This window comes from Chaetomium strumarium, assembly GCF_033439665.1.
Source record: "Chaetomium strumarium strain CBS 333.67 chromosome Unknown B0T15scaffold_3, whole genome shotgun sequence".
In the NCBI taxonomy this organism is placed as follows: Eukaryota; Fungi; Ascomycota; class Sordariomycetes; order Sordariales; family Chaetomiaceae; genus Chaetomium; species Chaetomium strumarium.
Genome location: NW_026944431.1, coordinates 2570535 through 2595456, shown reverse-complemented (window position 1 = coordinate 2595456; position 24922 = coordinate 2570535). Strand labels below are relative to the sequence as shown.

The following is a 24922-nucleotide window of genomic DNA, read 5'->3' as shown; positions in this document are numbered from 1 at the left end:
CAGTGTTCCAGATCTGGACCTGAGGCTGGCGGTTTCTGCCCCACTTCACCGTCCTGCCTTACTCGCACTGTCTCCCGTTCTGCGGGCCCACAGCTGTCTGTAAGTTCCAGGTTGACCAGAAAGTCAACCTTCGAACCTCCAGATTTGTCGATAGGCTTCTCAGCATAACGACACTAGGGGTCGCGACGATGGTATGAGCCCTCTAATCCTACTTTGCCAGAAGCGCTCGCTCATTAGATCAGGAGAGCCCGCACGAACATCAGCAGAACCTACTTCTGTCACGTATTATCACCAATGTGGTATGTTGACCTTAACTCGGCGCTTGAACCAACATGCTCATCCCCATGCATAACAGGAGAAACTTAACGAAGCTATTGTGGTGATGAACAAGACTCTCCAGGTAAGCACATGAGGTAATTCCGACAGAATGCCGCTTTCGTTGACATCTCCCTAGGAGATCAACATTCAAAACATGAACATAGAGCTTGTTGCCCAGATGTTCAAAAACTACCAATCGAATGTGTTGTTTCACTTGGAGGGTAAGCCTGATAGACCTATACCTTGGTCTCGGAGAGGACATGCCTAACGATACCAAATCGCTATAGCAACCGACAACCTTAAAGATCCAGCATGAAGACGGTGGTGTTTGTGGTCATGGCTTTCTTGTTTTGGGTCTAGGTGTGCCGTTTACGTAATTACCGTACAACTCACGAAGGCTGGTTGGACCCGCGATAATCTCCGTATTGATTGCACTGTGCGTGTGACGACGGGACGCGATCCCTGTGCTGCAGCCCCAAACACCCATGGTAAGCTCCAGCCGCCACTCGAGGTTGCACCTCTGCGGTTCTCAAGTTCTCCCTCACGTGGAGAGGTGTTGGCTCCGTACAGCAGACAGCAAGAACCGTTTTCGAACAAAATGCGCCCATTAATGCCATAGCATAAACCTGCAGCCTGCACCAACGTCGTGAGCGCGCTCATCCAATCATTACACCATGGCACCCTCTGCGATAGACGAGCCCGTCGGGCGAAGAGACAACTGGAAGAACCTGCCTCCACCAACACTGTATCCCGTCAAAGAGGCCAGATTTGAGAAATATCTGCCGCCGCAATTAGATGGCAGGGAACGGGCCTTGGCGCAACCAGAAGGAGAAGCCGCCATCGTCATCGACAATGGTAGGGCAGGCCCAGGTGCCGCGCACTGTTGAAGCTGAATCTCGCTGACATCGCTCCCCCGCAGGCTCATCTGCCGTCCGGGCAGGGTGGTCGTTCGAGGCCAAGCCGCGCCTAGCGATACCTCCCATCATGTCTAAGTATCGTGACCGGAAAGCAAACAAAACCTTTTCCTTCGCCGGCCAGGATTGCTTCGCAGACACCACCGCCCGTGGACACATCCGCAATGCGTTCGAAGCCGGCACCGGAATCGTCAGCAACTGGGATGCCATGGAGCACGTTCTCGACCATGTGTTCATCAAGCTCGGCATGAACGGGGTGGAGTGTGGCATTGACATGCCCATTGTCATGACGGAGGCCGTTGCCAACCTTCCATACTCGAGGAAGAGTGGGTCCCTACCCCTATATTTCCGCATTGTTCTCCCACTTGCTGATTCGTTGGTGAAGCGATGAGCGAGATGGTCTTCGAGTGCTACAGCGCCCCTAGCGTCGTCTATGGAATCGACTCACTCTTCTCATATCGCCACAACAAAGGCCAGACCGGACTAGTTGTGTCGTCGTCCTACAGCGCCACCCACCTAATCCCCGTCTACAACGCCAAGGCAATGCTGTCGCAGGCAATAAGGCTGAACTGGGGAGGCTGGCACGCCGCTGAATACCTCCTAAAGCTCGTCAAGCTCAAATACTACTCAGGATTTCCTGGGAAGCTTAACTCTTCGCAGATGGAACAGATGGTCCGGGACTTCTGCTACGTCTCGCTAGATTACGACCAAGAAGTGACTCGGTATCTGGATTGGACAGGCCTGGAGGAAAGGGAGCGTATCGTCCAGTACCCCTATACCGAAGAAGTGGTTGTACAGAAATCAGAAGAGGAGCTGGCCCGAATCGCTGAAAGGAAGAAGGAAAGCGGTCGGAGACTGCAGGAGCAGGCCGCCAAAATGCGCCTGGAGAGATTGATGAAGAAGGAGCAGGAGCTGGAGTACTACAAGGACGTGCAGCGGAGAATAGCCGACCAAAGCAAGAAGGAGACGAAGCGACTGCTTGACGAAGCCGAGGTTAAGGACGAGGCAGCTCTGGAGCGGATGATCCGGGAACTTGAGCGATCGATCAAGCGGGCGCGGACAAAAGACCTCGGTGGCGAGCAAGAGGAGGAGCAAGAAGCCCCTGACTTTAGCCTTCTCGACGTACCAGACGACCAGTTAGACGAGGCCGGGCTGAAACAGAAGCGTCAACAGCGCCTCTTGAAATCCAACCACGATGCACGCGCACGAGCCAAGGCCGAGAAGGAGGCCGAAAAGGCTAGGATAGCAGAGGAGGCTCGCCTCGACGAAGAGCGGCGAATCAATGACTTGGAAGGCTGGCTCGAGGATAAGCGCCAGGCACGCCTCGCCAAATTGGCCCAGATCAAAGAGCGAGAACGTCTCAAAGCGGACCTTGGCAACCGCAAGTCCCTCGCGAGTCAAATCCGCATGAAGAACATCGCCAACCTCGCGTCGGACGCCCCAACTAACGCCTCGGGAAGCCGCAAGCGCCGCCGCGGAGGGGACGACGACGACTTTGGCGCCGACGACGCTGACTGGGGCGTCTACCGTAGCGTAGCGATCGGCGCCAATAAGGGCGACAGCGATGACGAGGAAGAGGGCGAAGAGGACCTGGAAGCCGCCGTCCGCGCGCTGGAAGCCGACTTGCTCACCTACGACAAGGACTTCTCGTACGAACAGACGCTCGACGCGCAAAAGGACTGGTCCAAGTCGCTGCTGCACGCCTTCCGCTACGGGCCCCGGCCCTTCGACCCTTCTTCCGCGGCCGAGACCCACCGGCTGCATCTCAACGTCGAACGCATCCGCGTGCCGGAGGTGCTCTTCCAGCCGACTGCCATCGCCGGCGTCGACCAGGCCGGCATCATTGAGATTGCGGGCGACATCCTCACGCAGCGCCTGCCGTCCATCATCGGGCCAGGCAACTCGGATGATTTCCTGCGCGACGTCTTCCTCACGGGGGGAAACACCCTGTTCCAGAACTTCGATGAGCGCCTGCGCGCAGGCCTCACCGCGTTGCTGCCCGCGGGCGCTCCGCTTGTGATCCGGCGGGCGCAGGACGCGGTGCTGGATGCGTGGCGCGGTGCGGCTGGATGGGCGTGCACCGAAGAGGCGAAACGGGCGCGGATCACGCGCGAGGAATATCTGGAGAAGGGCGGCGAGTATATCAAGGTAAGTTATTCCTGTCTTCTTCCTCCCCATTTTCTCCGTGTGTCGTGGATATATCCCGGTGATGCGGTTTCACTGACTCGAGTTGTAGGAACATGATTTGGGAAACGCCTTTGCTTGATCTGATCGCTCGTCCACAGAAGAATGTTTCTCGGTAATGTTAAAGGTCTAGTTGTACCAGGTTGAGGCGTTGGAGTTCCGGATGGCGACAGACAGAATGGGGGATACGAACCGGAAGTGCGCGAGGTGACTCGGGTGTCCTCCGGCTTATGCAAACGAGCGAAATAGACGCTGTGCCTCCCATTGTTTTGTTCACTTTCCTGGCCATGACTTCATGTTTCAAGAACGAGTGTCTTTGTCACCCTGGCAGCGTTTGCGAGGAGGACACCTCGTCTTCTTTGGAACAACAATCACCACATCATCTCCTGCTAGGTACGTAGTCCAACCACAAAGAAAAGCTGATGCCGCTGGCCCAACACAGACCCTATACCGTAATCAGGTATAAGACAAGTGTGGGCAAGAATACTGCTAACTCGGAAGCCATCGCTGTTCCTGCTCCCCAATCAAACTAAATCCCTTAAGAGTACACCATTGAAAATTGAAGGATACGACGGCAAGCAACAGCCTCCCACTCTCGTCTGCGCCACCCGCCAATCGTATTAAGTAGAGCGCCCAATGAGAAGGAAATGCCCAACAGCATCCTGAAGAGCAACTCACCTGCCCGCACTAGGGGACCTTTCCCCCCCAACGGGGATCACAAGCTGATATCACCTATCCTTCCACATCCTCCCGATACGAGACAAGATTCTCCTCCATATGGAACTACATAGGGGCAGCAGGAAGGCCGTCAGGAACGGCAGGCAACTGGTCAGAGCCGCCTTCGGCTTGCAGCTGGCGCGTGATCTCCTCGGCTGTTGTCGCGTCGTCATCAGCGCGGACCGGCTGAGCGTAAGGGTGGCGGGCGGCAAGATGCTCGCCCCTGCTGAGGCCGGCGACGGCCTGGGCTGCCACTTCAACTGGGTTAGGCGCGGGAGCGGCGGGATCGCCGGCGGCGACAGCGGCTTGGGCTGTGGTGGCTCCAGAATCGGGCCGAGAAGGAGGCGGCTGTTGGGTGAATTCGAGGCCCGGGGGTGGCGGCGGGTACTCGCCCTGGGTCTCTAGCAACCGGGACTGCAGCGTCCCGACGTACTCCGTCAGGAGATAGTGCTCTGACTGGAGCGCCTTGTAGCTGACCTCCATCTTCTGATAGTCGCGGACTTGCTGTTCGAGACTCTTTATATACCCCTCCTTGCGTTGGCGGAACGCTCTCTGTGATACCCAACGACTCGATCAGCATTCAGTACAGGGAAGTCAAATGTCGGCTCACTGACCTGGGCAGCCCTGTTCTGTGCGGCACGTTTCGATTGCGACAGCTCACGCTTAGCTTTGCGTCCGTCTGCGCTGCTCTCCGGTGACTGTACCGGCCCCACGGCCGGAGCAACTGGTGCGTGAGGACCAGACATGGCGACTGCTTGATCAGCGACTGGTACGCCAGGTTGAATCATGGCCGGGACGGGAGCGTAGCCCGGGATTGTGACGGGCGGCTCGTGGCTCGATCGCAGCTCGGGATCGATAAGCGCCGTACCTTGTGGAATTTGCGTGTGGCTGTTATATCCATATGGGAGCTGTTGCGAAGCTGGGCCGGACTCGGTTTTGTTGAACCCGGATCCCTCGGCTGGCGGCTGCGAGTGAGCCGCAGGAACTGGAGTAGCCACTGATGGTTGCCCTCGAGCACTGTGCTCTAGCAACAGAAGTCCTGTTAGTATGAGAAGAAGGGAATGAGATACAGTATGTGCTACTCGAGTGGTGGGCTTGGCTAATAGGATATGGGTTGCGCCTCCGGCAGGTAGGGCCCCTGCTGAACGGCCGAACCGCCTCGAACGAGGGAAGGTAGGAGTTGTGGAATAATAACAGAATCCGGGCTGCATGTACATGTACGTAGCTCGAAGCCCCAATGCGCAGGGTGGCCATTGCCACCCCAGTTGATTACCAGAAAGAGGAGGGCCAGGAAGCTGGGTGGGAGCCATGCAGCACAACGGGTCTGAGGCACCGGGCTTCGATTAGAAATCCAGGTGCCGCCAAGGCCAAGCAGCGTCTCGGAGACTACAACAGAGCTAGTCTTCCATGGCGAAAGGGCAGTCATTTCGTTGCCAATCAAAGGCTAGAAAACAGCAGCTGGCAAGAAGAAAGAGAAAAGCGAGGGAGAGGGACGGCACTGGCTGAGTCCCACCCCAAACGGTCGACTTACAAGAAGATGATGCCGCGACGTGGTGCGTAATGTTTTATTGGTGACTGGAGGAACCGGGAATTAGGTAAGGAGGGATATCAGGGGGCGGGGTCACGGATGGGACGCAGCCCTTCTTGTACTCCAGCGACGGGAAGCAGCAGGAGCACCCCAAAACCGGTGTAAGTAAAATAGGGCGTAAGCTGTTTTGACAGAGGTTCAGAGCTACTTTCGAGAGGCCAAGTGCCATGGATAACAAGGATATATGTCACCCGAGTTTACTGTCTCGAAGAAAGCAGACAAGAAGCAACGGAACTGCGTCTGGCCGGGCAAACATGGCGAATCGCGAGCAATGTGATGTGACGTCTGGTGATGATGGTAGGAGGCTCCGGGTAGACGACCCAGCATAGGTTCCCAATTTTTTCCCGCCACCCTCACTGGAGGGACCCTGATGCAACTCGCAGACTGCGACACTTGAACTGCAGTGCGGTAATATTGCCTGGCAGGCGGCGGCAGAAGGTGCCGGGGAAGACGCTGCATGGCATAACTATTTCTGCCTTTTGTCGTGTGCGCGGTATCTCGACCTGGACTTGTATGGGAGACTGCTGGGGAATGGGCCAGAGCAAAAACGCTAAAACACTCACCTGGCTTGGCGTTGCTTGCCATCGTTTGTGATTACTGCCCTGACTCAGCAACGACACCTCGCAAATAAATGCCGAGACTGGAGAAGCGCGTCTTTAAGAAATAAGAACTAGGGTTATGTCAGCAGAGATGAGTGGATGGGCAACTTATATCAAAGTATGAGTGAGCACAGCCGCACGCGACAAAACGGGAAAACGAACCTGTCCGGGATTGGTTTCAAGAGTATTCTTCGATGGGCTTGAGGTTTTCGAGTGGCTGAACTTCCTGTACGAATCTGGCACCTATCAATTTGGCCCGACTGAGCCGTATATAAGGCGGGTGGATTGTGAAGCCACGGCGCTTAGACCCTCTCCCCCGTTCACCATGAAAATAGAGATCCCCAAAAGCAAAGCCGCGTCGGAGGCTCGGGCAAGTACACCGGCTGAGCACTCTACTGGACGTGCCCTTCCAGGACTCAGCAGATATTAGGTTGTGATATGATTGCTTTGTCAGCAGATGCGAGTCCGATGAATGGAAAAGGAATGCCGGAAGGGAGACGGCGTTGGCTTATGTAATAAAATAAGAAGCGAGACCCGAGGCCCACACTGTCCGCGCAGCGTTCCTTACAGTACTACCTAGTACTTACCAGCCACACTGAACTTCCATGGACTCAAGCTTGAAGCCAACATGGAGAGTGCTATCGAGCTTCGATCCAGTCCCTGATCTGCATTCTCGACGACTTCTACAAGGCACGGCTTAGTAGGAGCGTACAGATTACTATGTGTAGTATCATGTCATTGGGCACCACAGCACGCATTATTAGAGTTTCCGTACATTCCATCTATGGATAAGGTACCACATACCTCATCGACCGCACTACGATCCATTGTTCGGAAGACAGGCTTGACTTTTCCTACTTACCCCAAATGAGGATCAGTAATACGCGAATGAACAGGGCGAGAAGGACAACGCAGGCGGGCATCATCAAACCGCCGAATACAGCAGACCTTCCCCTTTGGACTACAGACGCGAGGACACACCGTGACACGAGAACAGGTATCTGTACAGCCGAGCTACTGTGTAGGTGTGCCCTGCGTCCGTAGATCTAGTACGTCGCAGCGATTATGATTTGCGAGTTGCGATATCTCATCTCCAATCGCTCTCATATACGTCGCGGCGGATTAGTGTTTTGCTGGGTCGGATTTGGTAGTCAACCATTTCCCGCCCTCATCGCATTCTAAGAATCGGAACGTAATGAATGGTGGGCTGTCGTGTCACTTGCAACTGGACGACGGCATATCGACGGCTAGTGGCTGGACAGGATGAATCACGGATTACCTGTATCCAAGGTGAGCCGCCTTCCCTACACTTGGGTTCATGCTGATCTAGCCTTTCATCATAACACAGGTATGTAAGGTAGTAGTAGATAGGCGAGGTAGTAGCCTGCCCCGCCTATTCGCAATGCCAGTACCCAACCGTCGGTTCGATCTGTACATTGTCATACAATCGAGTTCTCGACCGCCAATGTCAGCGAGAGTGAACAAGCCTGTAATATCCGTAAGGGTACCATACCTTACCATACACCTACATCGGTAAGCTTCGAAGTGTAAATACAGTATCAGAATCCGCAACGCCTGGGACTTCACTCATGTTCCATCATCAAGCCGCTCTGCTTCAAAGCCATGCGTCCATCACTCCTTCTCCTCAAAGGGGGAATATCATCAACGGCGGAATTCTACTCGCAACGGACAACTCTAGCCCCAGTAGCCCACGCCACCTATAACTTGACCCCGCGAACCAGCTTGCGGCCCGCTCACCATCGAAACCGGTCTTCTACTTTCATCATCCGGCATCTCACGCGATTTTCGCCGAGAAACAGCAAAATGAATAACAGCAGCAGTCTGCCGCCCAGGTTCTCTACTGGCTCGGATCCCGCGGCGTTGGAAACCTCACTCGCCCCACTGCTCACGACCAGCGGCGGACGATGGACGCTCGCCGCCGAGGGAGAGGCGCTTGAGCGGGAGTTCAAGTTCAAGACGTTCGCCAAGACGTGGGTGAGTTGGCTTGTTCACGCATCCAGACTTGTTTGTGTGGGGCCTGACTCGGGAGGAATTTGCCAGGACTTCATGACAGCGGTGGCGCTGCAATGCAAACTCAAGAACCACCATCCGGAGTGGTCGAACGTACGGCTCTCTCGTTCTCCTGCTGCCCTACCCATATTTTACACTTTCACTTGCCGCAATGCTGAAAACCTCAACCAGGTCTTCAACACAACCTTTATCCGCTGGACGACCCACCACCCGAAGGGCCTTTCTGCCAAAGACATCGAGCTGGCAGCGATATGCGACGCGCTGGCCAAGGACTTTGGCGAGATCCCCATTGAGCAGGCCCAGGGACAGCAACAAGGGGCTGAGCAAGGTGAGCAGTCACAACAGGCATGTGGCTTGTCTGGGCTGGCCAACCGCGCGGTTGGTTCTGCAGGGGATTGCTGTGTTCCGAAAACAGCCAGGTAACTATACATGTATGTATTGTACCGAATGAAGTTGTTTCTTCTATCATGTATTAAAGACTGGCTATAGTAACGCGTTATATACAGAGCGTAATGTATTATGATTAATGGACCCAGCCAACGCCTGCCAGACCGCGTCGTCCCACATCATCTGCCTGCGCAGTGAGTGCCCTCCTGGATCCCGTGTCTTTTTTATGTTTCATCACAGACATCATATCTACTTTGCATCGGAAGTAGTACTCCCTCTTCAATCCGCCTTCCCGTGTGGAAGCCCGCTGATATGTATCACCATGCGGCAATCTGACTTGCGGCAGACCCGCTGTCTCGGGAGGATTGTCCGTCACTCGTGGAGTGCCAGCATCCTGACAGCCATCGCTCCCAACCGTCAACGGCAGCAACGCATTTACTGAGCCTTCTTAGCCCGGATCTCTGCAAGCTTCCTCTCACGGCGCTTCTTGCTGGCCGCCTCACCCGCCTCGGTGTCGAGGAAGTAGTCCCACCACCTGAAGCTCGACGAGTAGTTGCCAATGAAGCGCTCGTGGTGGAGGTCGTGGTGATCCGCGCCAGCCCAGAACGGCAGGATGTGGCGCAGGCTCCACGGGAAGTCGTAGCCGCTGTGCGCGTCGATAGCCTGGAAGAGACGCAGGAGGATCCACACGTACATGGTCACAAGGTGCAGCTCGCCCGTGAGCGAGACCCAGAGGATGGGGGAGCCCACAACACCGATACCCAGAAGCATAACCTCGATCGGTGATGCATACTCGGCGGCGAGGCCAAACGGTGCGCTGTATGTGTGATGCAGCTTGTGGATCGATTTGTAGAGCGGGCCGTAGTGCAGCGCCCGGTGGAACCAGTAGTGCCATGTATCTTCGATGACGAAGAAGATGGCGATATGCATCGCCATCTTCCAGGCTGACGGGAAGGGAACACCATAGTCCATGCCGAAGTAGGTCGCAATCGGGTGGAACAGCCAGATTTGGGGAAGCTCAACCGTGCAGTGGCTGAGCAGGACGAGCGCAGCGCACTCCCACTGCTCTTTCCATGTCGGAATTTTGGTCTACATGCTGTTAGCGACGTCCATAGCATTGCGTAGGAGGGGATGCATGGCACGTACGTTCTGAATCTTGTACTTGTTGAAGTATGGGATCGCATCGATGACCATCCATGGGAATGACCGGCCGAAGTAGACGATCTCGTGCATGACGAAGCTCAAGATGCCCGTCGCGATCGTGTCATTTTGCATCCAGAGATAGTAGGACTATAGCTCGAGTCAGCATCGTGATCCAAGCGGCGAGGAAGGAGCCGGACTGCACATACGGCCCAGAGGCGCTCGAAGACGTTCAGGTGGACATTGTACTTTGAGACCTCCTCGAAGACGGTTGTGAGAGTAGCTGCCGATGTCAAGTTGGTCGAGCCCAGACCTGTGATGGTCGAGTTCCTGAACGTGTCGCGTCAGCTTGAGGTCCAGCCACGCCAAAGTGGTCAGGAGTCTTACAGAATGGCGGACGCCATCTTGGCGATGCCGACGTCGAGAGCTTGCACAACGGTGAAGATGTAAGAGATATGAAAGGAAACGAATCCAGAAATGCCAATGACGACCCGAGGACTGTAGGCTGGGACCGGAGAGCGAAAATACGTCCACAAGGTCAATACTCTGTCGTGAGGTGATGTTGTTTGAAGGAGGGAGAGCGGTAGAGAGATCAGGGGGAATTGGATTTTTATCGGCTTGGACTTGGAGGCTGCATGGCAATGTTCCACCGGCCAATCGCACCAGAATCGGCCCACGGTCGAGGAAGGCTTTCCGGCTGCCGAGCCCCGTATATGGGGCAGTGGGAACATCCTCATTGGCTGATGCGCAGCAATCAGTTGAACGATCTGTGGGCCCGAGCTCCAGCTGAAGATCCGTACCTGCCAAGTGCCAAGCACGAAACAGCCGTTAGAAGCATCATAGTGTCGATGCAGCAAACTGTCGCTTTTACATTGGGTCGAATGGCAAGCGATACGAAGCACTATGTGTGTTTCAATTGCATGTGGCGGCTGATTTGGTGTTGAATTAGGTCGCTATCACCATCCAGAAACGTGGGAATATCATATGTAGGTGCCTACTGAGAATCCGCCCTCGCGCTCTCGCGACTCCGCGAGACAGTCAAAAGATGCAGATAAGCGGTCTGCGGCAACCGTATACATGGTACGGAATACGTAAGGTACGTGAATACCACAGACCCACAACATCAGAAACCGAATTTCCAAGGCTTGGAATGCCGTTTCAAGGCACCTATGATGAATGCCTAACCCACAGTTGCAACACACAATCGGCCTGTGTTAGTTTCATTCTCTTTGTCGAGAACATAATCCGACTGGAAGCTTGTCTGTAGGAGTCTTGCCATTTCTCGCCTGGTCTTAACTACACCTTTATGTTAAGGTGAACCTCGCCGCTTTCGGGTTGGATCCGAATTCGAACCCAACGGCATGATCTCATGCCACTAGTGTATCTCTGGCGACAATTAGCCCACAACAAACCAAATTTCTCGGCTCCAGAAAACCAACCTCCACTTGCGGATCGGCCCAGCCTTTTGCGCGTCCCGGAGTGTTCAGCATCCGACACCACTCGATGGCCTGATCGGCACGTCAGGTTTATCGGAGCTCTGGAGGTCCAAACTCGCCACTTGCCGTCCACGCGTATTCTCTAGGGGCGCAGCTGTCTCTGCACAGCCCGGCCCCCTTCCCCTGGCTTCGGACCGTTCCAAAACTCGATTGGAGCATCACAATGTCGATTGTGGCCGAGTTAGTGCTCACCCGGGACTTCCCGTCTGCAAACCAGCCCATATCGTTAACCTCCTTGTTGCTCTCTGCAGTCAGGTTCGCCGTCTGGATGCACGCATTGACCGGGTCTCTCTGGTGCCCCTGACGCACCCGGATCATGATGCTGAGCCACAGGCTGTTGACGGCACCGCGGCCTCTGCGCTCGCCTCACCCCGCGTCAACGAGCTCCTGCGCATCGTGAAGGCCCTGTCGTCTGGGTCTGTCTCAGGGGCTCACCTGCCGGCATCGCGGATCCAGCGATTACTTCGGCAGTCTGGCTTGACTGGGGAGTCGCCGCCGGTCGAGTTGCTAGAGACCAAGAGCCAGTATCAGACGGACGTTGAGTGGCTGTTGGTGGGCAAGGCTACCGTGCAGACCTACGGCCTTTTGATGAGCACCCTCCTTGACCAGATCATTCCACTGAGCGACGATATATGGTACTGGGACGAGGTACTAACCTCCTACCCGCACAGCTTCATCTACACCGTACAAACGTCACCGCTGCGCGTGTGGAGATGGACGAGGGAAGTCTACTATGAAAGCTTGGATCGCTTTCAGCGTTTGTACCGTGATGAAATTGCCGGCCAGACATCAGAAAGAGATGACCTTGCGTCGAAGCAGGAGGATGGGAGTGCTGCTGCGCATAGACCAGGAAGATTCTCATCTCTGTATCCCGAATTATCCAGGCATTGGCGCCAGTTCTATGGTATCGTAAGGCAGAGCATCGCAGAGAGATCTATCGGAAATATCCAGCGCAGGATCCTCTCTCGCGTCGATATTGGCCGCTCGGAAGCCCGCCACAAACAAGCAAGACTGCGGAAATTCCGAGAAATGACGGCTACGGGATTGGGAGTCTTGCTGGACGAGGGGCTCAATTTTGGGGCTGCCGATGAGACATACAGCGACGAGTGGAAGGGCATGCTGGAACGCAGCGTGGCGCTGATGGACATGATCCTACACTCGGTCCTTTCCCTGGATATCAGCGTCTCGGAATTCGAAGACAAGGTTTTCGCAGGTGTCGAAGAGGATCCGGAACTGTCGATCCACATCGAGGATTCGCATCCGGCCGAGAGACCGGCTGTCCTTGCCCGACGACTCCTCGGCCTTCTTGAGGCTTCGCTCCCATACCACCAAGTCGCCGCCTCAGAGGTTGCTAGCGAGAATGGACGGCCATCAAGGATCGTGAGGTATTGGCTTCCAGCCGCCGCTCTTCTTGTGTCATCCTCCACGATTCTGCGCATTCTCATCAATAGGCAAGATGACATCATCAACTGGATTCGGGACTTTGGCGCCACCGCTCGCGACTTCTGGTTCAACTGGGTCATCGAACCTGTCCGCAAGATCGTCGGCACGATCCGGCACGACGACAACAGCGAGTTTGCAATTATGAGCCGGGACAGTCTGAAAGCCGACCGCGATAGCCTCGAGCGGATGGTGGTTGAGTTCGCGATCGATAACCCCGACATTGCAGTTGGGAACTCAGCCATTACCGACGGCCAAATTGTGGAAATCCGGTCCAAGGTAAAGGAAGGCGATGTGACCCCCGTTCTGAAAGCATACGAGAAGGACCTACGGCGGCCGATCGTGGGCGCCGTCAGCGGGGAACTCGTCCGGTCGTTGCTCATCCAGGTGCAGAAGACCAAGGTCGACCTCGAGGTGGCGCTCAGCGGGATCGATGCCTTGCTGAAGAGTCAAGAGTTGGTCTTTGGCTTTGTTGGGCTCACTCCCGGTGTTCTTGGTGAGCTCCGCGTTTGGCCCCTGAACCTTCATTTCACCCACTGACCGGCCGTTAGTCTCAATCGGCGTTTACCGATACCTCAGAACAGTCTTTGGTAGCCGCAAGGGTATGCGCCATAGTCAGAGGGTCAGACGCAGCGTCCGGGTACTGCGGAAAATCGACAGAATCTTGTCCGAGGCAACCACGTCGCAGAACAATGTTATCTCCTACCGCGACCACGGTCTTTTAGTCTGCGAAGTCCATGTTCTGCGGGAGCTGGCACATGGCATGCTCCCGGGCGACATTGAGAAGGAGTTCCTCGAAGACCTCGATGAGCTGGCCAACCTCAAAGGGATCCAAGTACAGATGAAAGCGCTGGACAGGATCCGTTGGGCGTATGCCGAGTGGTTGAGCAGGATGAAGTAGTTACTTGACAGCTGAGCGTAGCAGGGGTGTGAACCGGTTTGTGTCATCTTAGCTAGCGGAGTATCTGGGGGAGCATTCTAAGAAGACACTGCATAACGATAGCAACGACATAGCATAGCATACGGAAAACTGGCGGCGCATGGTGTACAATAAAAGATAGGACTGGCTTGATTCAAATTGTAGTTGACTTATTGCCGGGGCTCCTTACCTACTTAGGTAGTTAGTAGCTCCACCATGGAAGTGACACGGGGCTTCTATCTTCAGAACAAATGCCTCGATCCCCGATTGCTCTGCCCTACGAGATTGACCCTAGCGAGCTCTCCATTTCGGATACTTACATCTCGTCTGGCAATTTTATGTCACTACTCGTCATCCGCAATTCACTTCGGATTACACCTTGAGGATAGGTAGGTAATTATTACAACGAACACGTGGTGGCGTAACGTGTGTCGGGAGCATGTATGTATCAATGAAGCGGCGGGGCATTTTCTGACAATGGGCCCCTGATCAATTGCGTTGCTGGGGCCAGAATGCGCCACTTCCCAGTCTCGTCCAACCCAACGACTTCACCTCCTGGGAAACGCTCAGGGTCGTTCATGTCTCAGAGATCACGTCTGCAATTAGATTTTCTGCTACTTTGGACATCTTGGGCCGGCACCGTACAGACGAGATCGTTGAACCTACAAACGCGCCGTTCCGGTGACGAGTAATAGCGCCTCTAGGCACTTGGAAATCAGGACAGTTCCTTGTGCCAGGCGTCTCCTGCCGTAAGTGCGTCAGCTTCCGTCATCCCGGCTATCCTCTCCCTTCCCGCCGTCAACAGTTCTGTCCCGCTCCGACGTTATCTGGTCTAGTTTCTCGCTGCCTGCGCGACCTACTTTTATTGTACTGCAACAGTTACCGAGTCCTTGGTCGTTGACCGCATTCGCCGTTGAGCCACTCCTTTGGACACAGAAAGACGGCAATAGTTTCGTACTGACTGTTACCCAGTTCGCCCATTGTCGCACATCGGAAGCCGCAAACCTCTGGAACAGATCCGCTCTTTGGCTGCACGACTCCCTGTCTGCAGTTAAATCATTCCGCTCCGTTCCCTCAACCGATCCGGGCCTTGACCATCTAACCGAGCCGAATCAAAGCGGGCATCACCCCTTTCTCGCCTTCACGATGTCGTCAAACAATAGAAACTACGATTTTCTGGTAATGGCCCCTTCGCCGATGCTGTCACTGCCATGACACGCGCAATGCGATAGCTCTACCCCTGGCCATGCTTGCTGACACTGTCCGTTCCGACAGATCAAGCTGCTGTTGATCGGTGACTCGGGCGTAGGCAAGTCGTGCTGCTTGCTACGCTTCAGCGAGGACTCGTTCACGCCATCGTTCATCACGACTATCGGCATCGACTTCAAGATACGGACAATCGAGCTCGATGGCAAGCGGGTGAAGCTACAGATCTGGGATACAGCCGGGCAGGAGCGGTTCCGGACGATCACAACAGCGTACTACAGAGGCGCAATGGGGATTCTGCTGGTCTACGACGTGACCGACGAGAGGTCGTTTAACAGTACGTTCAGCCCGGTCTCGAACCTTGTTACCGCAAGGGTAATGGGAAAGAACGGTATGCTGACATGAGCCATCTACGCAGATATCCGGACGTGGTTCGCAAATGTGGAGCAGCATGCGACAGAGGGCGTGAACAAGATCCTCATCGGCAACAAGTGCGACTGGGAGGAGAAGCGGGTCGTGTCGACGGAACGGGGGCAGCAATTGGCTGATGAGCTCGGCATTCCGTTCCTCGAAGTGTCAGCCAAGACCAACACCAACATCGACAAAGCATTCTATAGCCTCGCGGCCGACATCAAGAAGCGCATCATCGACACGTCGAAGCCCGAACAGGCTGGTGCCGGGCCGGCGGTGAACGTCGCTGAGCAAGGAGGAGCTGGGGCTGGAGGGAAGTGCTGCTAAGATGGGATGAAGAGGTGGCCTTTTGGGAAGGGAGGCAAGGGGTGGACGCGAGACGTAGGGACGCTTACGGCGCATCATGACGAGAGCGGAAAGCGCTGGCGAGGTACCTTACTCGCTTGGAGCGCCATCTTGACACCGCCCCTTCTACGGATACCCGTTACCCGGGCCACGCATATACAGTTTCGACCCCGACAGTTCAAAAATTGGTTAATCGGGAGGACCAGATCACAGCCGAGGGAGGTCCTCGGTGCAGACGGCGGGGTCAGGCAGCAGGAGGAGATGAGGGTGGGCCAGCAGGAAATGACGGGGAGGCAGATATGATATAGGCAGCACGATTACGGAGGGTGAGCGGCTGTGTGGTTGGAGCGGGGGATTGGAGGGAACGTGAGGTGCCCGCCATACTGATTGCGTTCTCCTTAATCGGGCATTCTCCTTGAGCCGTTCTTGTCATTTCTAGATGGGAACTCGTTCGGCCGGTGCATAGAGGGCAAACGAGCAGGCAAGCAACCACTTCAGGAAGGCAGGTTAGAGATCAGGGGAGCAGTATCTAGGTATCTGGTCATGGAGTTCGGGGCCTTTCTCTTGTGTTGAACTTTGGTACTAATACATATTTATCTCCAACCTGTGTCATCGGCTAATGAAATGACTTGGGGAGGCTGAAAGGGGCGGCTGTGCATACGAAATTACAACGGAGCCGTCTCTGGAACGAGTGTTTCGTACATACCGGTACATTTCAAATGTAACTTACAGTAAATAACCCGTTGTTTCGATAAGATCTCGTACATGTACGTACTGTACAATACATACAATACAGTACAAGGACAACGGACCGAAGAGGAGAGTTGATGGTTGCGATCAGGTGGCTTAGTTCTGCGATATTAGCAGTTGGCCACGTTATCAAGAACACTTCCATGTTAGTTCATCGCTGATGTTTGTGACGACCACTCAACTATATAAAGTAGTATTAGGTCATTATTCTCCGTCGATGGTGGCTCCATTCAGTTCGTAGCAGCAAGAATTGTGGGCACTCCTCTCACCGGGCTGACTCAAAACGGGCAGTTATCTCACAGCTACCGCTGGGCAAAAAGATGAAAATACCCAAAGGCTCTGATGTTCTGGCTGTCTAACTGCTTACCTGCCACCTACTAGTACCTTATTACTCCGTGGCCCGGCGATTTTACCAATTATCGCAGTTCCCTGCAGCAACTTGAGCAAACGCAGGTCAATCAGGCAACTCATTCACTAGGCGCTACTATTTCAGGAAAGTGGACTTGGAACCTGACCGGACAGACACCCAAACACAGTCCAGCAAAATGGCAAGCTCATCGTTACAAGGGACCTGCTCAACCATCACAGAATGGCGCGCCCAAGCAGAGGCTATGAAGGCCGCGGTGGCAGCGTTGCCAACCACGGTCAACATGGAAAGTGCAGACGGGTCAGACTGGGACGAGGATGAGATTGACCGAGTGTACGCGCCCCGAGATGGCCCGCGGGATGTTTGGGACTTCATCTCGGACGATGAGCTGGACGAGATTGACTTCGACAGCGGCGATCTGTTTGACGGCGTCGATGGCGAAGCCGAAGCTGCGGGCGCCTACGACGTCCAATGGCTGGCGGCGAGATGCGCCGATGTGTCGTCGCGGAAATCCGGCCTCTCACCGGGGAATCTGCAGGACCAGATCATGGATATTCTGGCCACCAGCCGGCCCGAGGGCGAGCTCCAGTCGCAACTGACGGACCTGGTGGGCTTTGACGATCTGGACTTCGTCATCGACCTGGTGTCCCACAGGGCCGAGATTGTTGCGTCCATGGCCTCGGAGAAGCTCCGTGATGAGCAGACTGGTCGGGCGCCGAGGCTGTTGACGAAGGCGCAGAGGCAGGAGGCCCTTCGGCGCAGAGACCTCGAGCACAAGGCCACGCCCCTAGCCGCAGCTCGCGAAAAGGAGGAGGACTACCCGCACGTCTACAAGAGGTATAATGCCGGAAACACGCTGAGCGCCAACGGGTCGAGGTACAAGCTGCCGGTGGGCAGCCAGCGGATGGAGTTTGAGAAGTACGAGGAGTACGTGATCCCCGCGGGAAAGCCGGGCACGCTGTGGCCCGGGCAGAAGCTCGTCAAGATCTCGGACCTGGACGGGCTGTGCCGGAACACTTTTCGGGGCTACAAGACGCTCAACCGCATGCAGAGCCTGGTCTACCCGGTGGCGTACAAGACGAGCGAGAACATGCTGATTTGCGCCCCGACGGGCGCTGGCAAGACGGACGCGGCCATGCTGACCATCCTACACACGGTCGGCCAGTACCTCACGCCGAGCCCGTTCGAGGACCACTCGGCCACCGACTTTGCCGTGCAGGCGGAGGATTTCAAGATTGTCTATGTCGCGCCCATGAAGGCGCTGGCGGCCGAGATCACCGAGAAGCTCGGCAAGCGGCTGGCCTGGCTCGGGCTGCGCTGCCGCGAGTACACGGGCGACATGCACCTGACCAAATCCGAGATTGTGCAGACGCAGATCATTGTCACGACGCCCGAGAAGTGGGACGTGGTGACGAGGAAGGGGACCGGCGACACGGAGCTGGTGCAGAAGGTGCGGCTGCTCATCATCGACGAGGTGCACATGCTCCACGACGAGAGGGGCGCCGTGCTGGAGTCGCTGGTGGCCCGGACGCAGCGGCAGGTCGAGAGCACGCAGTCTCTGATCCGCATCGTCGGCCTCAGCGCCACGCTGCCCAACTTTGTGGACGTGGCCGATTTCCTGGGCGTCAACAAGAGGGCGGGTCTGTTCTACTTCGATGCGTCGTTCCGGCCGGTACCGCTGGAGCAGCACTTCATTGGCGTCAAGGGCAAGGCGAACAGCAAGCAGTCGCGCGAGAACCTCGACCAGGTGGCGTTTGAGAAGGTGCGCGAGATGCTGGAGCAGGACCACCAGGTCATGGTCTTTGTGCACTCGCGGCGCGACACGCAGGCGACGGCCAAGATGCTGTACGAGAAGGCGACGGACCAGGCCTGCGTCGGGCTCTTCGACCCCAGCGGCCACGAGCGGTACGAGGCGGCCATAAAGGACGTCAGGTCCACCAAGGCGCGCGAGATACGCGACCTCGTGCCCAAGGGCCTGGGCATCCACCACGCCGGCATGGCCCGGTCGGACCGGAACCTCATGGAGCGGCTCTTCTCCGAGGGCGTCATCAAGGTGCTCTGCTGCACGGCCACGCTGGCCTGGGGCGTCAACCTGCCGGCGGCGGCGGTGGTGATCAAGGGCACGCAGGTGTACAGCGCGCAGGACGGCAAGTTTGTCGACCTGGGCATCCTCGACGTGCTGCAGATCTTCGGGCGCGCGGGCCGTCCGCAGTTCGAGGACGTGGGCATCGGCATGATCTGCACGACGCACGACAAGCTGGCGCACTACCTGACGGCCGTGACGGACCAGCTGCCGATCGAGTCGCGCTTCTCGGCCAAGCTCGTCGACAACCTGAACGCCGAGATCGCGCTGGGCACGGTCAACTCCATCACGGATGCGGTCAAGTGGATCGGCTACTCGTACCTGTTTGTCCGCATGAAGCGCAACCCGATGGCGTACGGCATCGAGTGGGCCGAGTTCGACAGCGACCGCAGCCTGGTGCAGCGGCGGCGCAAGCTGGCCATGCAGGCGGCGCGCACGCTGCAGCAGAGCCAGATGATCATCTTCAACGAGCCGACCGAGGAGCTGCGCAGCAAGGACATCGGGCGCATCGCCAGCCAGTACTACATCCAGCACACCAGCATCCAGGTCTTCAACTCGCTGATGAAGCCCGACGCGGGCGAGCGGGACATCCTGATGATGATCGCCATGAGCGGCGAGTTCGACAACATCCAGTCGCGCAACAACGAGGCCGGCGAGCTGGCGGCCATGCGCAAGAACACCCACTTCGTGCCGTACGAGGTCGGCGGCGGCATCGACCAGCCGCAGACCAAGACCAACATCCTGCTGCAGGCGTACATCTCGCGCGCGCAGCCGGACGACTTCGCGCTGACCAACGACCTGAACTACGTCGCGCAGCAGGCCGGGCGCATCTGCCGCGCGCTGTTCATGATGGCGCTGAACCGGCGCTGGGGCTACCAGTGCCTGGTGCTGCTGACCATGGCCAAGTCGATCGAGAAGCGGCTCTGGGCCTTCCAGCACCCCTTCCACCAGTTCGACTTGCCGAAGCCCGTGCTGAACAACCTGGACACGAAGGAGGCGCTGTCGATCGAGGCCATGCGCGAGATGGAGCCCGCCGAGATCGGCAACCTGGTCAACAACTATCGCATGGGCGCCCGGATCGCGAGGCTGCTCGACAACTTCCCGACCCTGAGCGTCGAGGCCGAGATTGCGCCGCTGAACCGCGACGTGCTGCGCATCAAGCTCTACGTCACGCCCGACTTCCGGTGGAACGACCAGCTGCACGGCACGTCCGAGTCGTACTACATTTGGGTCGAGAACTCGGACACGTCCGAGATCTACCACCACGAGTTCTTCATCCTCAACCGGCGCAAGCTGCACGACGACCACGAGCTCAACTTCACCATCCCGCTGGCCGACCCGCTGCCCAACCAGATCTACGTGCGGGCCGTCTCGGACCGCTGGCTCGGCGCCGAGACGGTGACGGCCGTCTCGTTCCAGCACCTCATCCGGCCCGACACCGAGAGCGTCTACACGGACCTGCTGAGCCTACAGCCGCTACCCGTGTCGGCGCTACAGAACCGGGCGCTGGAGGAGCTGTACGCGCAGCGCTTCCGCTTCTTCAACCCGATGCAGACGCAGCTGTTCCACACGCTGTACCACCGGCCCGTGAACGTGCTCCTCGGCTCGCCGACGGGCAGCGGCAAGACGGTGGCGGCCGAGCTGGCCATGTGGTGGGCCTTCCGCGAGCGGCCGGGGTCCAAGGTGGTGTACATCGCGCCGATGAAGGCGCTGGTGCGCGAGCGCGTCAAGGACTGGGGCGCGCGGCTCGCGCGGCCGCTGGGCCTGCGGCTGGTGGAGCTGACGGGCGACAACACGCCGGACACGCGCACGATCCAGGACGCCGACATCATCGTCACGACGCCCGAGAAATGGGACGGCATCTCGCGCAGCTGGCAGACGCGCGGCTACGTCCGCCAGGTCAGCCTCGTCATCATCGACGAGATCCACCTGCTGGCCGGCGACCGCGGGCCGATCCTGGAGATCATCGTGTCGCGCATGAACTACATCGCCGCGTCGACCAAGAAGGCGGTGCGCCTCCTGGGCATGTCGACGGCCTGCGCCAACGCGGCCGATCTGGCCAACTGGCTGGGCGTCAGGGGCGGGGAGGGCCTGTTCAACTTCCGCCACTCGGTGCGGCCCGTGCCGCTGGAGCTCTACATCGACGGCTTCCCCGAGGTGCGCGGCTTCTGCCCGTTGATGCAGTCGATGAACCGGCCGACCTTCCTGGCCATCCTGAACCACAGCCCGGACAAGCCGGTCATCGTGTTCGTGCCGTCGCGCCGGCAGACGCGGCTCACGGCCAAGGACCTCATCAACCTCTGCGGCATGGAAGACAACCCGCGGCGCTTCCTCCACATGGACGAGGACGACCTGCAGCTGAACCTGGCGCGCGTCAAGGACGAGGCGCTCCGGGAGGCCCTCAGCTTCGGCATCGGGCTGCACCACGCCGGCCTGGTCGAGTCGGACCGGCAGCTGGCCGAGGAGCTGTTCCTGCACAACAAGATCCAGATCCTGATCGCCACCAGCACGCTCGCCTGGGGCGTCAACCTCCCCGCCCATCTGGTCGTGGTCAAGGGCACGCAGTACTACGACGCCAAGATCGAGGCCTACCGGGACATGGACCTGACCGACGTGCTGCAGATGCTGGGCCGCGCCGGGCGCCCGCAGTTTGACGACTCGGGCGTCGCGCGCATCTTCACGCAGGACGCCAAGAAGGACTTCTACAAGCACTTCCTGCACACGGGCTTCCCCGTCGAGTCGTCGCTGCACACCGTGCTCGACAACCACTTGTGCGCCGAGATCTGCGCCGAGACGGTCGTGACGAAGCAGGACGCGCTCGACTACCTCACCTGGACCTTCTTCTTCCGCCGCCTGCACAAGAACCCGTCGTACTACGGGCTCGAGATCTCGGCCGAGGAGCACAACTCGACCGCCGCGCAGCAGCTCGCCAACGACTTCATGATCTCCATGGTCGACGCCTCCCTCGCCGCGCTCGTCGACTCCAAGTGCGTCGACGTCTACCCCAACGGCGACATCGACCCGACCCCACTGGGAAAGATCATGAGCTACTACTACCTCTCGCACAAGACCATCCGCCACCTGGTGCGCCAGGCTAAGCCGCAGGCCTCCTTCCTCGACGCGCTCTCGTGGATGTGCCGCGCCACCGAGTACGACGAGTTGCCCGTGCGACACAACGAGGACCTGATCAACGCCGAGCTGTCGCGCAACCTGCCCTTCCCGGCCACCGCCTTCGGCCTGCCCATGTGGGACCCGCACGTGAAGGCCTTCTTGCTCCTGCAGGCGCACTTCTCCCGCGTGAGCCTTCCCATCACCGACTACGTCGGCGACCAGACCAGCGTGCTCGACCAGGCCGTGCGCATCCTCCAGGCCAGCATCGACGTCATGGCCGAGCTGGGCTATCTAAGTTCCATGCTGCAGTTCATGGCGCTGCTGCAGTGCGTCAAGTCGGCCCGCTGGCCCGACGAGAGTCCGGCGTCGATCCTCCCCGGCGTGGACGAAATTAGCACTAGTACTAGTGGGAAGAAGAAGAAGGTCGAGCTGGCGGAAATCGCCCGCATCTTCTCCTCCTCTCCTAAACAACCCCCGCCGCCGCAGGCAATCAACAAACTAGCCCACGACCTATCCATCCCTCCTTCGCAACTCCAAACCCCGCGCTTCCAGAAAGCAGCATCCACCCTCCCTCACTTGCAGGTCGCAGTCGACGAGCTCAAAACAGACGCCCTCGCCATCTCCCTGAAACGGCTCAACCCCCTCGTCGAGCGCGACGCTCGCGTCTATGCGCCGCGCTTCCCCAAACCGCAGACAGAAGGGTATTTTGTGGTTGTTTGTGATGTCGCAAGGGACGAGGTCCTTGCGATCAAGCGAGTTAGCTGGAGTGCTGGTGCTAGGAAAGATGCGAGGGGGAAAGGGATGGGGTTGGAGGTTGGGCAACGGCCTACGGCTAGGGCGACGGTTAGGGTTCCAGCTCTGGATGGAGACGGAGAGGATGGTGAGAGGAAGGTGGATGTGCTTGTGCTCAGTGACGCGTATGTTGGGATGGAGTGGCGCGTGGAAGGGAAGGTTGTGCTGCCGCCGGCGCCGAGGGTGGATACTGCTGGGGTGGTGGAGAAGAAGCATGATGGGAGCGGGAGGTGGAAGGTGGGTGAGGATGGCAGGGCTTAGTGTTACAAGGCGAGGGGGAGGAGGGACGAAGGGAAAGGGAGGGAGCTGGTGCTCCTACTCCTAGTACCTAGGTACCTAGTACTTATCACCATTTGAGACCCGACCTCAGAGGGTTGGTAAGCATGATGCAGGAGAAAGGGAAGTTGGTAGCAGCAGTGAATCCGTCATTGGATATCATACCTATCCTGTCACGTCTGTCTATATGAAGCATACATAGGTATCTGGTTTCCTAACGCGTGGCAAGTGTGGACACCGCCCGCTAGGGGTGAATTATACGCAAGCTAAGACTAGGAGCGAGTGGGAAAGCAAAGATGAGGGAGAGAATTAACAATGCGTTCTTGGCCCTATTTAGTGCCATAGTTTCCCAAGCCTTTGCTCTACGGGAGCCGGTTTCCGTTTCGGGAAAATACCAAACAATCCATCCATGCACCCAACAGCCACCCCCTTTCATCCAACCCTCGTCCCTTCAAGGATCGCATAAAAGAACTCTGAACTCTTGAGATCACTTGACATGCCACATCCCTCATTTAGCAAGTTTAGTTCAGGCAATCGAGGCACACCAATAATTCGTACGTGTTGTTTACTTAAACCAAGCTCCCGATCAACTACCTACACCCTCTCCTATACCGACCTCGGAGCTCTTGAATCTGCGAGACATTTTCCCATGACCTAATACGATTCTCTCCAGCTACTTGCACGTTATTTGCTCCATTACTCCCTCTCGCCAGGTCGAGTTCTTCTTTGACTGGAAAACGCATCTAAGGTTACCCACCTAGTTAATACGAGTCCTCGAACCGACTTCTTAGGGGACGGCAGCAAGCCCGATCTGTCACATACGACCATACCTGGTAGAATATACGGCATCCCGTCCGCTCTGCCCTCGTCAAGCTACCAAGGGCCGAATCAGTACTCAGGTCGGTGACGACTGAGGAATCCTCGGTGTTGTATGTTTTGGAACTTTTTGGGTCCACGGAGGAGGAGGACGACTCCACTCCTCCTTTTTTACGCTGTCTTTGCCACTGCGACGGGTTCCGACTTCCGACAAATTGTCGACAGGGAGACCGTGTGACCGCGCAGGACGGCGGTGCTTGTTGGGACGGGAGAAGTTGTGGTCAAGTTTGTTGATTCGCAGGGTCATGATTCTTGTCTCTTCAGTCATGGTGAAGACTGCGATAAGTAAGGTACTACTGCTAGCCCCAGGGCTACCCCTACCATCACGTACGTCCTTGAACACGAATTCAGTGACTGCGTCCCAAGCCGAAGCTCTTTACCGCTTTGAACTTTGCATCTCAGGATCGTCTTCCTCCAGCAGCCTCTTCCACTGTGACGTGCTACCATGCGCCACAACCATTTCGGAACGGATCAAAACTGGCATCAAGCGACCTTTTTGTCTTTACCATGACCAGCTCCACCAATTCCTGGGCAATTCCTGTATCGCTGGCATCCGTTTGGCGCCTATTGCCCTTGTAATAACTAGCCTTTGGCTGATGCGCTCTTCTTAAAGATCCCGCTTGAGGATGGCATGACATTCATTTGTGAAGGCCCGTCTAACCGTGGTCAAGTCGCTCAACCGTAATGACACAGCCCCATCGTGCGGGCGTTGATTCGTCGCCGCGTCTGATAGTAGTGCCGCAGGTAGTCGTCTTCCGTCATCGGTTCGGTGGTGAGCGTAATGAAGTATTCTGGATCGTCATATTCCGCTTCATGATGGGCGTAGACCTCGCAGCGGAGCGGTGAGGTTGCCCGGCGGGCGATTTCCAGTATGCCGGCCATTTCGGGTGATACATCCCATCTACCCTGTTGAGCATGACCTTGGAAAGAGTCAAGATCGTTCGGAAGAATGTCCGATCTTGTCCTGAGGTC

The 24922-nt window shown here is 57.0% G+C and overlaps 8 protein-coding genes across 8 annotated transcripts; 6 read left to right on the top strand and 2 right to left on the bottom strand.

The window, feature by feature from the left end:
• Nucleotides 1-28: 28 nt before the first annotated feature.
• On the top strand, nucleotides 29-830 carry B0T15DRAFT_529173 (DASH complex subunit Dad4). Its single transcript, XM_062869091.1, has 5 exons — nucleotides 29-191; nucleotides 243-299; nucleotides 356-400; nucleotides 455-539; nucleotides 606-830. The coding sequence occupies exons 1-5, from the start codon at nucleotides 189-191 to the stop codon at nucleotides 632-634; spliced, it is 219 nt and encodes a 72-aa protein (XP_062722877.1). The 5' UTR covers nucleotides 29-188; the 3' UTR covers nucleotides 635-830.
• Nucleotides 814-3594, top strand: B0T15DRAFT_164456 (ARP5-like protein). The gene is made up of 3 exons (XM_062862147.1): nucleotides 814-1173; nucleotides 1238-1558; nucleotides 1618-3594. The coding sequence occupies exons 1-3, from the start codon at nucleotides 993-995 to the stop codon at nucleotides 3474-3476; spliced, it is 2361 nt and encodes a 786-aa protein (XP_062722876.1). The 5' UTR covers nucleotides 814-992; the 3' UTR covers nucleotides 3477-3594.
• Nucleotides 3595-4199: 605 nt separating this feature from the next.
• B0T15DRAFT_510408 (uncharacterized protein) lies at nucleotides 4200-4879 on the bottom strand (the record flags this gene model as incomplete). Its single annotated transcript, XM_062867851.1, has 2 exons — nucleotides 4200-4685; nucleotides 4748-4879. The coding sequence occupies 2 exons, from the start codon at nucleotides 4877-4879 to the stop codon at nucleotides 4200-4202; spliced, it is 618 nt and encodes a 205-aa protein (XP_062722875.1).
• A 2910-nt stretch (nucleotides 4880-7789) lies between these two features.
• On the top strand, nucleotides 7790-8782 carry B0T15DRAFT_529163 (pterin 4 alpha carbinolamine dehydratase-domain-containing protein). Its single transcript, XM_062869090.1, has 3 exons — nucleotides 7790-8315; nucleotides 8382-8444; nucleotides 8523-8782. Exons 1-3 carry the CDS (start codon nucleotides 7944-7946, stop codon nucleotides 8772-8774), a joined length of 687 nt encoding a protein of 228 aa, XP_062722874.1. The 5' UTR covers nucleotides 7790-7943; the 3' UTR covers nucleotides 8775-8782.
• On the bottom strand, nucleotides 8783-10437 carry B0T15DRAFT_566697 (methylsterol monooxygenase). Its single transcript, XM_062870704.1, has 4 exons — nucleotides 10266-10437; nucleotides 10088-10208; nucleotides 9885-10028; nucleotides 8783-9827 (listed from the first exon to the last, which is right to left on the bottom strand). Exons 1-4 carry the CDS (start codon nucleotides 10280-10282, stop codon nucleotides 9174-9176), a joined length of 936 nt encoding a protein of 311 aa, XP_062722873.1. The 5' UTR covers nucleotides 10283-10437; the 3' UTR covers nucleotides 8783-9173.
• Nucleotides 10438-11162: 725 nt separating this feature from the next.
• B0T15DRAFT_164445 (ATP synthase regulation protein NCA2-domain-containing protein) lies at nucleotides 11163-13971 on the top strand. The gene is made up of 3 exons (XM_062862146.1): nucleotides 11163-11554; nucleotides 11626-13310; nucleotides 13366-13971. Exons 1-3 carry the CDS (start codon nucleotides 11538-11540, stop codon nucleotides 13713-13715), a joined length of 2052 nt encoding a protein of 683 aa, XP_062722872.1. The 5' UTR covers nucleotides 11163-11537; the 3' UTR covers nucleotides 13716-13971.
• Nucleotides 13972-14879: 908 nt separating this feature from the next.
• Nucleotides 14880-15677, top strand: B0T15DRAFT_393537 (ras family-domain-containing protein; the record flags this gene model as incomplete). Its single annotated transcript, XM_062864688.1, has 3 exons — nucleotides 14880-14912; nucleotides 15009-15276; nucleotides 15358-15677. The coding sequence occupies 3 exons, from the start codon at nucleotides 14880-14882 to the stop codon at nucleotides 15675-15677; spliced, it is 621 nt and encodes a 206-aa protein (XP_062722871.1).
• An 819-nt stretch (nucleotides 15678-16496) lies between these two features.
• Nucleotides 16497-23486, top strand: B0T15DRAFT_529156 (Sec63 Brl domain-containing protein). The gene has a single exon (XM_062869089.1). The coding sequence runs from the start codon at nucleotides 16991-16993 to the stop codon at nucleotides 23057-23059; it is 6069 nt and encodes a 2022-aa protein (XP_062722870.1). The 5' UTR covers nucleotides 16497-16990; the 3' UTR covers nucleotides 23060-23486.
• The last annotated feature ends 1436 nt before the right edge of the window (nucleotides 23487-24922 follow it).

Bases quoted from the DNA above. Each gene is read 5' to 3' on its own strand.
- B0T15DRAFT_529173 (XM_062869091.1), top strand. The intron at 300-355 runs GTATGTTGACCT...CATGCATAACAG, and splicing joins CACGTATTATCACCAATGTG to GAGAAACTTAACGAAGCTAT. The intron at 401-454 runs GTAAGCACATGA...ACATCTCCCTAG, and splicing joins TGATGAACAAGACTCTCCAG to GAGATCAACATTCAAAACAT.
- B0T15DRAFT_164456 (XM_062862147.1), top strand. From the start codon at position 993: ATGGCACCCTCTGCGATAGACGAGCCCGTCGGGCGAAGAGACAACTGG. The intron at 1,174-1,237 runs GTAGGGCAGGCC...GCTCCCCCGCAG, and splicing joins CGCCATCGTCATCGACAATG to GCTCATCTGCCGTCCGGGCA. The intron at 1,559-1,617 runs GTGGGTCCCTAC...TCGTTGGTGAAG, and splicing joins CCTTCCATACTCGAGGAAGA to CGATGAGCGAGATGGTCTTC.
- B0T15DRAFT_529163 (XM_062869090.1), top strand. From the start codon at position 7,944: ATGCGTCCATCACTCCTTCTCCTCAAAGGGGGAATATCATCAACGGCG. The intron at 8,316-8,381 runs GTGAGTTGGCTT...GGAATTTGCCAG, and splicing joins AGACGTTCGCCAAGACGTGG to GACTTCATGACAGCGGTGGC. The intron at 8,445-8,522 runs GTACGGCTCTCT...AACCTCAACCAG, and splicing joins ACCATCCGGAGTGGTCGAAC to GTCTTCAACACAACCTTTAT.
- B0T15DRAFT_566697 (XM_062870704.1), bottom strand. The intron at 10,029-10,087 runs GTATGTGCAGTC...CTCGAGCTATAG, and splicing joins TCTTCGAGCGCCTCTGGGCC to TCCTACTATCTCTGGATGCA. The intron at 9,828-9,884 runs GTACGTGCCATG...AACAGCATGTAG, and splicing joins ACAAGTACAAGATTCAGAAC to ACCAAAATTCCGACATGGAA.
- B0T15DRAFT_164445 (XM_062862146.1), top strand. The intron at 13,311-13,365 runs GTGAGCTCCGCG...ACCGGCCGTTAG, and splicing joins GCTCACTCCCGGTGTTCTTG to TCTCAATCGGCGTTTACCGA.
- B0T15DRAFT_529156 (XM_062869089.1), top strand. From the start codon at position 16,991: ATGGCAAGCTCATCGTTACAAGGGACCTGCTCAACCATCACAGAATGG.